Source organism: Xiphophorus maculatus, chromosome 11 (genome assembly GCF_002775205.1).
Source record: "Xiphophorus maculatus strain JP 163 A chromosome 11, X_maculatus-5.0-male, whole genome shotgun sequence".
Lineage (NCBI taxonomy): Eukaryota > Metazoa > Chordata > Actinopteri > Cyprinodontiformes > Poeciliidae > Xiphophorus > Xiphophorus maculatus.
This window is the reverse complement of record NC_036453.1, coordinates 10,875,577-10,890,530: the sequence shown is the minus strand read 5'-3', so window position 1 is coordinate 10,890,530 and position 14,954 is coordinate 10,875,577. Positions and strand designations below refer to the sequence as shown.

At 38.0% G+C, this 14,954-nt stretch overlaps 1 protein-coding gene across 2 annotated transcripts in view; it reads right to left on the bottom strand.

The window, feature by feature from the left end:
• The window catches only part of pof1b (POF1B, actin binding protein), a 34,183-nt gene extending 21,550 nt beyond the window's left edge, over positions 1-12,633 (bottom strand). For both annotated transcript variants that reach the window (XM_023342431.1, XM_023342432.1), the window contains exons 1-2: positions 11,894-12,633; positions 6,083-6,172 (exon numbers count right to left, since the gene is read on the bottom strand). In XM_023342431.1, the coding sequence (XP_023198199.1) occupies positions 6,083-6,172; positions 11,894-12,397 (594 nt within the window). In that variant the 5' untranslated portion in view covers positions 12,398-12,633. The remainder of the gene's footprint in view (positions 1-6,082; positions 6,173-11,893) is intronic.
• Positions 12,634-14,954: the final 2,321 nt, after the last annotated feature.

Genomic DNA, 14,954 nt, shown 5'->3' with positions numbered 1-14,954 from the left:
GGCTGCTGAGACATAAAATCATCTTAAAAAAAAAAAAGAGATGATGTAATAATGTCACAGTTTGACAGGGAGTCAATTTGGGTTTTTAAGAAAAGAAGGGGTAAGGGTTCAATGGATTTAATATTCAAGACTAAACAAGAAAACAGCAGGCCGAAAGCCAGATTAGGCCCTGCATTATTGTGCTTAACCAATGGGATTTCTCCTCGAGCGTATGTGTGCCGACTTGTTTTTAATCTATATCCACCCTAAAGCTGAGTCTTCATCAACAATAACAGTCTTTTACTGCATAAGGTCCACGTTTTACTGCACCAGAATCAAGCCCGTCATTGAGGTTATAACTCACGCAGGTGTGTCCCTGGCATGTAGCAACTTGATGGCAGCGTATAACTGCAGGCCAAGATACAATACAAAATGATCAGGCAGTAACCTCAATCTGTCACAGTTTCATCTGCTCAATCAGGTGAAAGAATGTGAGTTGCAACTGGATTTTCAAGGACTTGTTTTTATGTGGGAGAAGTTAAACATTTGCATGGCATATTTAGCGGACGTCACTAGCAGCTCCTATTTACAAGTAGCCGACAGTCAAATGATACCTTTCTCACTGGTTTTATGCTCCAATTCTGCTTGCATCTTATTTTAGGCAGCTTTTGGTAAAACAGTCAGTTATTCAGAGTACAGCATGCTTCTGGCTTTTCTGCTTCACCACACCTTCCATTTAGAGATCACTCATCGTCATTATGATTCAGGCATGTGTTGCTTTTGGAAAAGACTTTCCAAAAGTCATCATCGTTCAAGAAGGCTTGAACGATGATGACAACCTGGTCTTACTGCACAAAACCGTTCCACAGATGCAACTCTAAATCACTGATTGTTGTTCCTAAAACTGGCCAAACACACGGAAGGGCTGTGACAATGTATTAAATACAGCCCTCTGTCATCTGCAAATGTGAGTGTGACAATATGAATAGAAAGATTGTATTAGTCTTCTGCGAATTTAAAAACATTGTAGAAGTAAAGCTGTGTAGTATTAAAACTTATTTTATATAGTAGAATTTAAAAGTTAGCAGTAGCCTTTTTGTGTACAGGCTCCGGCCCTATTTTTCTGTGTTATAGCTAATCTCAATTCTCCGATTGAAAGAATTCAACCCTAGAGCAGAAACTTAACTTTGACATTATACTTTACATATTCTATAAAGCTCTTTGACAATGTGTTTATGTTTATATCTTGCTCTCTATCGTCTGTTTTATTTTGTGCATGTTTGTTTGAAAAAACAAAAGAGAACACAAGGAGAAAAAAACAGATCATCGGTGTTCAAAGATTTCAAAATAAGAGCATTAAAATAAATATTGACTACTTGTAAAATTCTTAACAGTTGATAACCAAAATTTCAACACAGATGTTGAACATTATTCAACTGAAAGTTTACAAAAGAGCCAACTAAATTAGATCAGAAACATAAATTAGAGCCCACTTTGGACTAGGAAGATGGAGTGCCCAGATAGAACCAATGTATGGGATCAGACCATGTCCATAAATCTAGGATCTTCTTGCTGCAAGGCAAAAACATTGCCAACTACAGCAATATGCAGTTCACTCTATTAAATCTGTTTCTCCATTTTTTGCCTATTGCCTCACATTTTGACATAGGAGCTAACACAATCCTAGCAGTAAATCACCTTGTTGGTTGCCGTTGTGTGTTCGTAACACAGGAGTAAGAGTCACAGTTGTTCTTGCACAGCATTAGTGTTCAAACAGCTGAGGTCAAAACCCAAGTCCTCCCTGACGTTAAACACCTCCGCTCTAACTGGAATTCACCAGAGCTGATCCTTTTTTACTCATTTCAAACACAAACGTGTTTCAGGCTTTGTTTTTATTACAAACACATGTGGAGTGTCAAGAGATTTCCACATATTTCTACATCTGGTAAAAATAGCATCACAACAGCAACACAGGCCTAGGAAATGGTTCCAGATGTATAATATTGTGAAAAGCTTAAAAAAAAACAACTGAAAACTGAAAAAATGTAGTTCAGATTGACAACTAGTCCCTGTTTCTGTTGCTTATGAAGCCACTAAGAGGTGTGGCTGCTTCACTGCAACAAGTTTCTTTAAATTTTATCACCACCCAAAACATTTAGCTGTAAGGTTGACAGAATCTAGAGGACAAGTGCCTGAGGCCAGACAGGCAAAATCGTTTTCTGAAGTACTAATTAACAAGAAAGAACAAACACCACACAGGTAAAATGAAACCTACAACGATCAGAGAACCTGGAGATGATTAAAGGGATTGAATCATTGGGTTCAATTACAGGGCAAGAGTTTTCCTGACCAGATTAGGGCCTAGTTCTCTATTCAGAAGCAGAGCATGTTTCAGGCAACATGCCCATGTGAGTTGTCAGTCAACTGTGTATAAAAACCAAATTAGGGGTAGCTGTTAGAGACTTTTCATTTACTAAAATAAAGATAAAATATTGTAACACCCTAGAAACTGGAGATTTTCATACATCATACATTGTGTCCTTCACAACAACGCTGGCCAACTACTGGGGCAGGTGACTCGGGTAGAAATGTATGAACATTACACAGCTAACAGTGCAGGACAAATATTAACATGCTAGCTCCAAAATCTATATGAGCAAATCAAACAAGCACTGTCTTTTAGACTGGGCTAATCTAGATCTTGCTATCGTTGCCAATGATAAATAAATATCTCTACACCAAGAAAATTATAATAATCAACCCTAAAAAAAATACATGGCTAACATGCAAAGCCATTTTTGTTTTATATCCATTTGGCGTTTTTTTTTTTGTAATTTTTTTTTGTTTTTATTATGTAAAGCATTTCAAACTGCTGCTGAAATGAGCTATACAAATAAACTTGACTGATTGATATCTACAAAGATTCACATATCCATTTTCCACAAAATAATACATCTTTGTTCTTTTTATTAAAATATTGTTTCTGATTTGCTGTCAGGCAAGTTAAACAATTATTTTTTTGGCGAGTAATTCTTTTTTAAGCCTCCGTTTCTGGATTTCCAGTCAAAACGCTGCTCCAGTGGGTGGCAGAAACTCTCACATTATTAATAAAATAGAGTCAGGCCCTCTGCTGATGTTCACTGGAAACATTCAGGTCAAACTCAGAGGAGAAAAACAAAATATAAAAAGGACTCCACTGTTATTGTAGCATAGAAACTCATTTCAAGCATGTAGGAAGTAATCTGCTGCATCACTGTTTATAAAAATATGCTGATTGTATGCAAATAAGATAAGCAAAGTTTAAAAACATTTCCTTTTTTGTCCATCATAAAATTATAGACAAGAAGCACAATTACAGTGGAAAATGTATCTTAATGCTGGGAACCTTAGTTTCTTTATGGGCATATTATCATAAATTATACTGCAGGGTATAGGTATAACTATACAGTGATCCACTAATCAGCCGACCAGTTATCAAAATTAGACATTTTCTTCCCCTCAGGCATCTCAAACTGATAATAAGAAGGTCAAGCAATGGAAAGTCTGATCTGTTTTTTTTCTGTGTAATACATCAAAACTAAAAATTCCCACTTTTTTCAGTCTATAAAACGCACCAAAAAAGACATGGCCTTTTATGCATTTTTTGTTTTGAGTTTAGTAAAAGAAAGTCAAACAACAGTTACAGATATATGTTTAAAAGCATGAATAGTTATAAACATTTACTTCAAAAATGGATATTATTAACATTTAAATATTGACAAAAGATTATAGTTTTTTCTTCTTTTTTTTCACTGATTTTGAGCAAACTTTAGGATTTCCAGTTAAAGAAAGCTCTCAACAGCAGCCCAGAGGACATGTTTCTTCTGATCAAGCGTTCCCTCCCTCTCATCTAGACAGCAGGTTAGAGGTCCAAAGTGACACAGCAGTGGTAATTACTCCTCCTCTGTTCATGTGAACGCAGCTTAGACTTTTGTCCGGCTGTGCCAAGTCAAATGGCACAGACACACCATAAATCAAAGAGCCTCCCTGCTAAATACACGACGCTGCAGGTTCACATCAAAGGAATGTTCCCCGCCTATCGCAAAGGCTTCTGGGACACAGCCAGACACGCCCCGGTTTTGACACTCATCCTTGCAACAGTAGGAGTTCCTGTGATTGAGAGCAAAGTGGGGCTAAGTGTGTGAATGTGGAGTAAGGAGGGCGAGGCTGCACACTCAGCTCTGAAGTCTCAAACAAAGACTACACACGACTCTCCCGCCTCAAAGTCATGTTCTGTATCCGCCAAATGCTTTCTTTGGAATTTTATGTCAAGCAAAACTTCATTTATGCTCCTACAGACCCAGATGTCTGGCTCATAATCACTTCCAGTCTAATTCCTTAACAATTTATTTAACTATTACGTAGAACAGATTTGTTGTAGGGTGATTTCCTTTCCAAATAATCGTTTACAATTTAGAGGTTGGGCAGCGTTTTAATATCAGACTGGATTAGCTCTCCACCCCCTGAGATCATGTTGACTGATACAGTCACTCTGAGTAATTCCAGGGTAAATTTCAACCGTTAGCTGTTTGGTTTCATGGGAGTGGCAAGTAAATGTTTGTGTAATATCTCTTCCCAGCTTCATTAGAAATTTAATTTGTTTCTAATTATCACAGTTACATTTCTTCTCTGAGCTGCAGCAGTTCAGACACAGAGTAGAAAAAGAGACTCTTTCAGTTTCCAATGACCCAATTGATTTTTATTTTTTTTAAAAGCTACATTCAACTTGTTGCAACAAGCTGCTGGCTCATTTATCTGCAGGACTGCAGAACGCTCACCTGAGCTCATTAACATGAAGCGTCTGTTGGTGCAGTTTCAACTTGTAGGAGAGCTGATGCTGATGTAAGACTCTTCTCGGAGTTCAAGTGTGCATTGAAATGATCCTCCAAACGTTTAGCATTTCTAACCCAGTTTTATGAAAACAGTGAAGAAAAGAAAATTGCAACTTAAAGTTGGGATTAAAATTCAAAGGGCTTCTTGTTGACAGGTGTGTCTGAATAAATTAAAAAACCTTCGAAAACTTAATTTATTTCAGCAAAATAACATTGTAGCCATTTATTTCTATACAATCCTAATGATTCTGAATGGTAAAATTCAACATTTCTTTTCATCTGATAAGAGCACATTCAACCACTGACAAATCTAAACCTGTCGTAATAAGCAATTAATCAATCTCATGATGAATTGAAATAAGGTCTAATAATTTCCATTCTGATGATTAATATTTTGTGAACTGCAATTTTGTTTGAAGAAACATCTTAACCCATTTTATTTATTGACTCACTTGTGTGTGGTTTCTATGTCTTTTTTTTATAGTGTTAGGCTGTAGTGTTTTATTTTTGATATTGAAGAAGTCTTCCAGTTCCAATTTGAAATGTTCTGTACAAAATTAAAGTTTATTTGTCTTTGAGAAATTGAACTGGCATTATTATGCAATTATCAATATATTAGTTGAAAATGGTGTCAGAAGAAAAACGTTGTTTATCGCAATAATTTCTGGAACTATTTATTGACCAGCAAAATTTGTTATTGTGACAGGCCTAGTCCAATCCTATTTCTCCCTAGCCCAGATAGGACACTTCTGACACCTCTAGTTCTGTAGTGGATTAACATAAAGACGGGACAGTTACGGCTCAAGATATATTTGTGAAAAGTGCTGCTTGTTGTGTTTTATACACATTTTCCTTCCACTCAATTTTCCATTAACATGCTTGCACAACCAGATTTTTTTTAGCAATAATGTTTTGTGGCGTAGCTTCCTATGGAAAAATGTCAAAACTTTGACCTGACTGTGTGTAATTGTGCAATAATAATAATTGTTATTGCACTTTTTTTTATTTTCTGTAAACTGTAATTAGCAACAATAGGAAGAAAATCAGGGCATACAGTCTGAAATTGCAAACATGCAATGCTCCGTGCTCCTATTTTACAAACCAATGTTCATCCAGACATATAAAATACTTCAATTCCATGGTTTTCCTTCACTGTGTATTCCCTTTTCACCAATCAGGCTTTTCAATGCGGTTCATGGTATATTTTTATGTTTATCTGTTAGGTTGCTCACCTCCTCCTGCTCCACCTCCAGCATGCTTGCCTCGCTCTTGTTGGGACTGGACGGCTGGCTGAACACTGAATGGCTGCTTTGAGCGTCCGTCTGGAACAAACAACCAGAAAAAGAAGACAGAAGAGAATCAGATCATTTAGGACATCAGGCCCAGAAATTAGGACTTTACTGGTTTCTAATGTAAAAAGAATATCCAAAGGCATCTTTTACTATGTAATTAATTTTATTTCACAGTAAAATTAATGGGCTATGACATAAGACAAATCATAAGAGGCTGATTTTATTGCAAGTACTTGAGTTTAATAAGGAAATATGCAAACAGAAGAGGTCAATATTAAAATAAGTCGGATTTGATCCCGTCTGTCAATGAGGTTAAACCTGCAGCTTTTAAAAACCTCCAAAAAGAAATGAGATGCTTGAAAGAAAAAGCTGTTCTACATTTTTTCATGACTTAAAAAACAGAAAACATATCAAACCATTGACAACATTGTAATAATGCACAGACGTTGGTGTTTACAGTCAGTGAAGCAGGTGTTGATGCCTGTCTTTCTACCCTGATGTCACTCTGAAGGTATGAGCAAAACAAAAAGCCAGCTGTAAGCCACAATCACCTCCTGATATGACATGACATGATATACCATTCCTATACCCACAAGTCTCCACTACAGCAGGAATGGACCGTAAGGCTAGAAAAACTTACCACCACATACGTAATTCATATTAGTCAATATAAATAATTATTGATTCATTTTTTGTTTTTAATATCTGAAATACAGCCAAACTGTTGGCATGACCTTTCCTGTTTTATCTACAGTTTTCACTTCATGCCATTTCTTTTTATTTTTAAGTGGTTATGAGGAACTGTGGCCTTAAACTGCTTCACAAAAACAAGTGAGTGAGTTAGTAGATGGCACCTTGCTAAAGCCTCTCCTCTGCCTACATCCCCCAGAATGCCATGCGGTTCTGGATCAAAGTGCAGTGAAATTATTGAATATTTTATAAGGCATATTGATATTGATCACATGTCTATTGCAATATCTTGCAATTGATTTATTGCCCTGCCATCCCTAGCGGATTCTTTTTTTGTTTAGGTTAGCTCACTATAATCCTCATATTTCTCATCTATGATGACAGTGCTCTACTGTATTATAAATTATTCTATTCTAAATAATTATATTATATAATGTATGTATTTAGCGTGACTCATTAAAAGGGGAAATATAAACCAATTCTATTATTTTTTACACTGGAAATACGATGTCAGGTTTGATTCCAACGGTGTCCTTAAAAACTAAATTCAGACAGAACATTATGCAATATGCTTAAAAATCCACATGTCAAAGAGAAAGGAGCTGAACACACAGAAAGCAGATTTAATCACTGCACTGTGGCAAGCTGCTGCCATGTGTGTTACAAATGTAAGCTGCAGCAGAGTCACAGAGGGTGTGGCACATATTACTCATGATTAAAAAAAGCACCTCAAATACCTTGATAATAGTCTACTGCACAGAAAACCAAACATAAGCAAATCAGTAACTAAGGAAGTTACTGCTTAGAAAGCCAAGTTATGCATAAAGGCAAAAGAGGAAGACATGGAGAAGCTGATATGATTCAAATGTTTTACAGCCTGCAGCAGGAGTCTTCTGTAAACCTCTGTGAAATCATGAGCGGAGTAACAACAAGTTAACCGGCAAGAACTTAGATTCAGGACCAGACTGGTGCCATTAACAAGAAAACAAGCAGAAACTCTAACCGGCAGCACAATCGATGAGAGTTTATATTAATGAAGTAACATTATACTGTAGGGAGGGACAGAATGTTAATCTAAAGGTATTTCAGAGCTCTTTCTGCTTCAGCAGTGTTCACCCTGCAAAAGAAGGGAACAGTTTCCATCGGAAGGCGATCTCCTGTTTGGTTCTCAATGGTTGTGTCCTAACAAAAGTATTTTATATGACAAACCACCAGAAAGACGCACATGATTGCAAATCAGAAGGAGGCTGGAGAATGTTTGATTGCTTACAATGTGAAAATTGTGGGGAAAAAAAATTGAAAATTAAGGTGTCCAAATCTACTCCACTCACTTAAACTCCTAAAAGAATCCTGTGCAACCAATGCATTGAGAAGTCACCTAATTAGTAATGCGCCACTCATAAACATTAGTTGCTACACCAAGAAAAAACTTGGCAAAAGCTTATGCTAAAACACTAAATTCAACCATGTTGATGAACACAATGTGTCAATAACAAAATGTGGGACAATACATCTCCCTTAACAGGGTCAAATTTATTTCACACCTACCTGCATGATATACTGCGTTAAAATAAGAGAATGGATATAAACATCTTAACTACTTAAAGAATTCTTTAACAGTTCATAACCAAACCTTCAAAACAGATGTCAAACTTTATTTAACTGAAAGTTTACAAAATAGCCAAGTAAATTACCAATTCCAAAGTCAGCAAAAAAACAGGTGAAGCGCTAAACAAAAAATTTGCACCCTATTAATGCAGTTTCAAAAGTGTACACACCGCTGCTACTGATTATTTGAAAAATGGAAAGAGTACAGAAAGGAAATGCAAGGCACACAGATTAATTAAAGAAGCAGACAAGAAGTTCATGCTAACTCTGGAGGTGCTGCAGAGATGATTAGATCAAGCTGAAGAATCTGTTGGCAGGGCAACTGTTAACTGGACACTCCAAAAATCTGGCCTTTATTGAAATGTGGCAAGCAAAAACCTGTTCAAAGTTTGCTTAAAGCCATGTAGGGGGCACATAAAACATGTGGACAAAGGTGTGCTGGTGAAATGTTGAATACTAAAGAACCATTACAGGACATTCCTTCGGGAAAAACTTGAGACTTGGGTGGAAGTTCAACTTCCAGCAAGATACGCCTCTAAACATCCAACCAAAACTACAATGGATTCAAACAAAGCCATGCCATGTTTTTAAATCTTAAAGACGTGTAGCATGTCTTTTAACAACCCTTCATTTATGAGTTATAAAACCCAGAAGTTCAACCCTGGAAGGCTCACACTCTGCGGGAGTTTGTTTTATATGCAAATTAGCAAAACATCTGCAGGTATGCGGACCTTTACGTCATCTGCTTTCTGTTCATCTGGCCTAGAGTATCTTGTGACAGATACTCTAGGCCAGGGGTGTCAAACTCCAGTTCTCAAGGGCTTTTAGATGTGCCTCTGCTGCACCACCTGAATAGAATAATTAGGTCATTAAGGCTCTGGAGAACTGATCTACACAAGGAGGAGGTAATTAAGCCATTTCATTCCAGTGTTTTGTACCTGTGGCACATCTAAAACCTGCAGGACTGCGGCCCTTGAGGACTGGAGTTTGACACTTGTGCTCTAGGCTGTGAAAAGTCAGAGCCCGGTGTGAGAACTGAGAATCTGGTGCCACATAGCACACATTCCCACAGCGCCACAGCCTGTCTGAGGCCTCAGCCCTGCACCGCATTTCTGTCTTCCCTGACATCTGTGACAGATCATGACTGGCAAACTAATAAACAAAGATGTCTGACAGCTCAGTGTGAGCCCAAACTGATTTATGAAAACAAAACAAGAGGTCAAGCAGCAGAATCAGCTCTTAAAACGAGCTGCTTGCCAGTTATTTACCTGGTTGAGAAAAACAGAGAAACCAGTCCACCAGGAAGCCTTGCATACTCTAGTCTCAATAACTAGGTCATAATGATTTACAAGTACAGTTGTTACTTGTTAAAATAAGAACAAATACAACAGAAAAGTGAAGACAGTGAAGAATGACACACAATCACCATAGACATCTAGGATCATAAGTCAAGAGTCAAACATGTTCAAGCTGCTACAAATGACGTTATAAACAGTTTAACAAGAAGCCACTAGCTATTAGGAGCCCAAGAGTGAACTGAAATAATAGGAGAATCAAAAATAATGGTTTAGTTCATTAAGCTGCTTTTGGTTTTCTTCAGAAATGCAAACACTGCATCATAACATACCTTGATTATTTGGTCGAGAGTCGAGAAACTATTAAATTTGACTGAACAAGTTAACAAAAACAACCAAACAACGAATCTCTCTGAATTTCAAATCTACAAACTCTGAAGTAACATGATCACTATTAGGTATACTTCAGAACTGTGGGTGCCACTGATTTAATGAGATACAAACGACTGGATGTGTAAATAAAGAGTATTTCTTGAGCTATAACACATTTCATGATCTGCACCAATAGTGGCTTCTTAGAGAAACCCTAGACTTATGGGAGGGTTTCTGTTGATCTGTCTAACTTGGAATTTGAAGACAAAAGGAATTCATTACTATTCATACAAAGCTTAAAGAATAATTGGTTTTAGTGTTGAGACTTCTTTCTGTTTACTTAGAGTCTGGAATGGTTGCTGAAATATGCCAGATTGGGTGTTGGTTATTTTATCCCTTCACTTTTTTACACTTTCCTCGTTTTGTTCTGTACTCAACTATCTTACTGTAGTCATGGCTTCCAGGACATTAGTATCTACTTTTCAAACTTATGGTTTGCAATGTGGACCCTCTCATATTTCTGGTTCCATGTTAGCAGACGGAGCTAACATGAATTGACCAGAGCCTCTACGTCTCAATGACATTTAGAATTGCTATTTTTGTTTATCAATTTGCCTTTTCTCCAATTTACAAACCCATTTTATACCCAGGGTTTTCTCCCTTACTACCATATCATTGCCATGTGTTAACCACTTAGCCATTTATGTCCAGTTATTTGTGAATTTTGATACTTAACAGCATCTTTTCTGTAGATTTTGCAATTCATTTCCATTGCTCGTGGTTCCAATCTCTGGTTTGGTCACTCTTTTCGTACGTGGTCATGACTCTTGATCAAATTAAATCAAATCTGAGAAACCTCATATTTATTCGTTTTACTTTTTGAAGTTGCATAAGCACATTTCCTTGCAGATCAGCTCGATTTGATATTATGTCAACTATTACTCAATCCATCAGTTGTCAAAGTGGATCCAAAACTGTCCTTGTTCAAGTTTGGTCAAAGACGGCAAAAAAAAACTACAAAAGTATGAAACAACAACACTCCTGGCTGACATTCCTCTGCTTCAGTTAAACCCCTCACAATCCTACGCATTACTATCACATGACCAAACAAACACCAGCCACGTCCCTGCACCTTTACAAAACACACAAACACGGGGATAAAGATGGTAATAAACATCGGTTACGATTTTAAAAAGTAAAATGCATCAACAGGAAGATGCTCAAAGATCATAGTTGTCTGTATTTAAAAAGATTGACTAAAACAGAGATTGGAACCACAACCAAGGGAAATAAATTGCAAAATGTTCAGAAAATAGTGTATATTAAACCTGTATTTGAGACTTTGGTATTTTTATGACATCTGTCATTAGGATCTGTTTACTTACTATACATAGTTTTACTTATAGGGCCAATATCTCATGTTTAAAAATGATTTACATCAGCAAGAGATTTGATTTCCCTCTTTACAGGACAGTGAAGGCAGCATGATTTGAGGTTGCATGTGACGTAAATGTGCTCCACTTTTCTTAGTCAGTTCATCGAAATAAGTCAAAGTCCAAAGCAGTAAAAGTTTGTTAAAGTTGCCATACATTTGATCAAGATCATTTTTTATACTCAAATATGTACCTTAAATCACAAACAAAAACTGCAAGTTTGAATCATTCATGTTCCCTTTAAACTTTTGCTCGAACTAACAAATATTAGGCCGAATGTTTGAAAGTTTTCAGAGCAACATTTGATTTTCTAGTGATTCTCTCTTTATAGGGAGAAAGACGGAAGCGCTCACCTCAGTAATAAAATTCTGTTGCTGCTGCTGCTGGTAGATAATTTCAGTCGCATGGTTGCTGCTGTTGCTCACACGGGGCAGAGTCTGCAGGTACATCGGCTGCACCATGGGCTGCACCATCGGCTGCACCATGGGCTGCACCACGGCCTGCTGCAACACGGGCTGCTGCATCATGGGCTGCTGCATGAACACGTAGTTCTGCTGGGGCATGGCCTGCTGCACCGGAACCAGGTACCGCATTGTCCCGTAGGAGCCGTTCATCGCGGTAACCGGCAGCGTAGTCACATTAGAGACCGAAGACAACTGTATCGGTGAAACCGGAGACACCGGAGAGACCTGTGGGAGCGGAGACGCCGGTGACATCGACCTGGTCGAGAACACCTGCGTGGCCACCGGCTCAGATGTCAACGTTTTGTACGTGTGAATCTTCTGCGTCGTGTGGACAACCGGCTCGGACGTCATCGTTTTGTACGTGTGAAACTTCTGGGTCGTGTGGTGAGACATGTTGACTCAAAACGTTGGAGCAGAGCAGCTCGGACCGAAAGGAAAACAACCGAAGCTGCAGCAAAAAAAAAAAAAAAAGTTTGGGAGAGTCCACGAAGTGAGGAAAAAAAAATCAACACGCAGGATTCTAAAGAGCTCCTCCGTGGGGTGTCTCTGTCTGCAAACTGGTGATTCGCCACCGACTGATTTCCTCCTCAGCTGGGAAGACTGGGTAGGAAAGTCCGGTTGGAGGAGTGACTTGTTTGTGAAGGATAACCTGAAACATGAGGGAGGAGCTGTGCTGCTCTGAATGCAAATGTTAGGGAAGGCGGGAGGCGCAGAGACACATTTTTACCGTGGAACCCAGCACACAACTTCAGGCATGTCGGCCTGATTATTGGCAACGCCCTGAAATACTCATTTACCTTCGCATTACTAAAAGAAAAAAAAAACACACAAAAAACCATGCAACAATGGCTAGACACATCTCCTCTTACATGTATGCTACTTTCCTTCACACTGTTTCCTTCAAGCCCAAAGGCAAAATAACGAACTCACTTTAAAAGCCACAAACAGAAGCTGGAAATTTCAGTAGAGGTGAAAAACAAACATGCATAATCTGATTCAGCCGCCAGGTGGAGACAAACACCGGTTAATAAAGAATCCGACTTTGTATTATTTTGTAAATAATGACACTTTAATGCAAAGTTGGCACTTTTGATGGACTTTCAATGCAACGTTCAGAGAAACTTTGCATTAAAATTGTCATTATTTACCAAATGACCCTTCATGACAACATTCATAGACAACAGCTCTGGCTCTTGATGAGAGAATCATTTTGTGGACAGAAGGTTCGATGAGCCCCCAGATCATCATGAAGTGACCATAACTTGCAAATCTATTGGTACACAACACAGTAACATTGCAGATTAATTTTAATAATGCAAAAGTGGATAAAGCAACCACAACGTTTACCTGTTAAAGAATGGAAATAATTTACGACCGCCAAGCCTCCAAAAAATGTAATTTAGAAAGTTGAAAATCTTTTGAAACTACGGCAGTAGATTGTATTAATTCTTGTATTTTATGTTAGAAAAAATGCAAAATACTTTCAGTAACATTACATACTTTTTATTTTCCATATAGCGCAGCAGGTTCAGCAAATACAAAACACTTCTGAACAATGACGCATGTGACCTAATAAGTGTGACTTTAAGACGAAATGTAAGTTTGTTTATTGTATTTTTGAGTTCAGACATATTTAATGAACAAACCAGAGGTGGGGTGAGTAACCCAAATTTTAAAAAGAAAAAGGTTCGTTGCGGTGTACAAGCTTACCTTGTGTAAAATCGGATGTCGTCATCAGACCCTGCGAACCTTTGTAATCCAAAGGTAGATTGGATTTCCGGTTCTTCGATCTGGTTTATTAGCGTTTTTATTTCTTCTTTTGTCGTTTTCATTTATTGCCAGCTTGTTCTGGGACAGAGCAATAATCGTGATCTGCAGAAGTGCACTGCACAGGCCGATCAGTTGCTCGGCTGTCTGGCTCTGGCCTGCTCTCTCCTTCCCACACACTGGCTCTTTCAGGCTGAACACAGAAGTTGTTCCATTGAAATAACTCAGGGACGGCTCCTTTAACCATTCTTCTCCCACCAGCAGTTTTAGGCTGAAGAAGCTGATCCAGAGTGAAGTGAAGGCTGAAAACTTTGCTACGCGGTGTTAACGTGAAATTGTGCGCCATCGTCTTTTTAAGTCAGGATCGCCTGGAAGTTCATGAAAACTTAAACGCCCGTTACATTTGGAAGACGCCGTGCACCGTGGAACACAACAGTGTTCATGGTATTGCTGAAATTGATTTTGAAATACTATTTTCTTTCCTTGCGGTCATGGTCACTCAAAGCGGAAGCAAGTCAGCCGCATTTCGCTCAGCGGATGTGACCTCAGCGCCGTACGTGCAAAGAGCCCGTTCCACTGCTTTATCGAAATCCCTGTGGCGGTTCGTGCCTGAATACAGCCTTTTAGACAGGAAGAAGATCTTTATTTAGAGACAAAAAATAATAATAATAATAATGTTTAAATATAATAATAACTATGTAATATATAATAATGATAATTTTGTTATTATTATTATTATTATTATTATTATATTGCTATAAGCAGCAAGAAGAATGTCCAGGCGTAGTCTTTCTCCCACAGGCAAAATCGAAAACTCCCAAACAAAAATTGAAAAACTGTGTGTGAGCCACACATTAGAGGTCGTGGCGAGTCTGTTTCAGGTCAAGTCACAACAGTCCCAAATATTTAAAAATTACTTTTCTAGCTGTATTTCTCACTCTGAAGGATGTCAGTGACTTTGTTTCCCATCTGTTCTACAATGTTTTCTATTTTGCTACTTTTTCTGATCCTTATTTTACTTTATGTTATGTTCAAATCAGAGTAGAATAAGACTAGAATATTCTTTAACTGTCCTATGTGGTGAAATCCAGCTGTACCTGCCGCATGTTAAGGGTAAATAGAGAAGCATTCATATTCAGACTAAGGCAATAAATCAGGCCTCTACGGAAGAGGATTAGGGCCA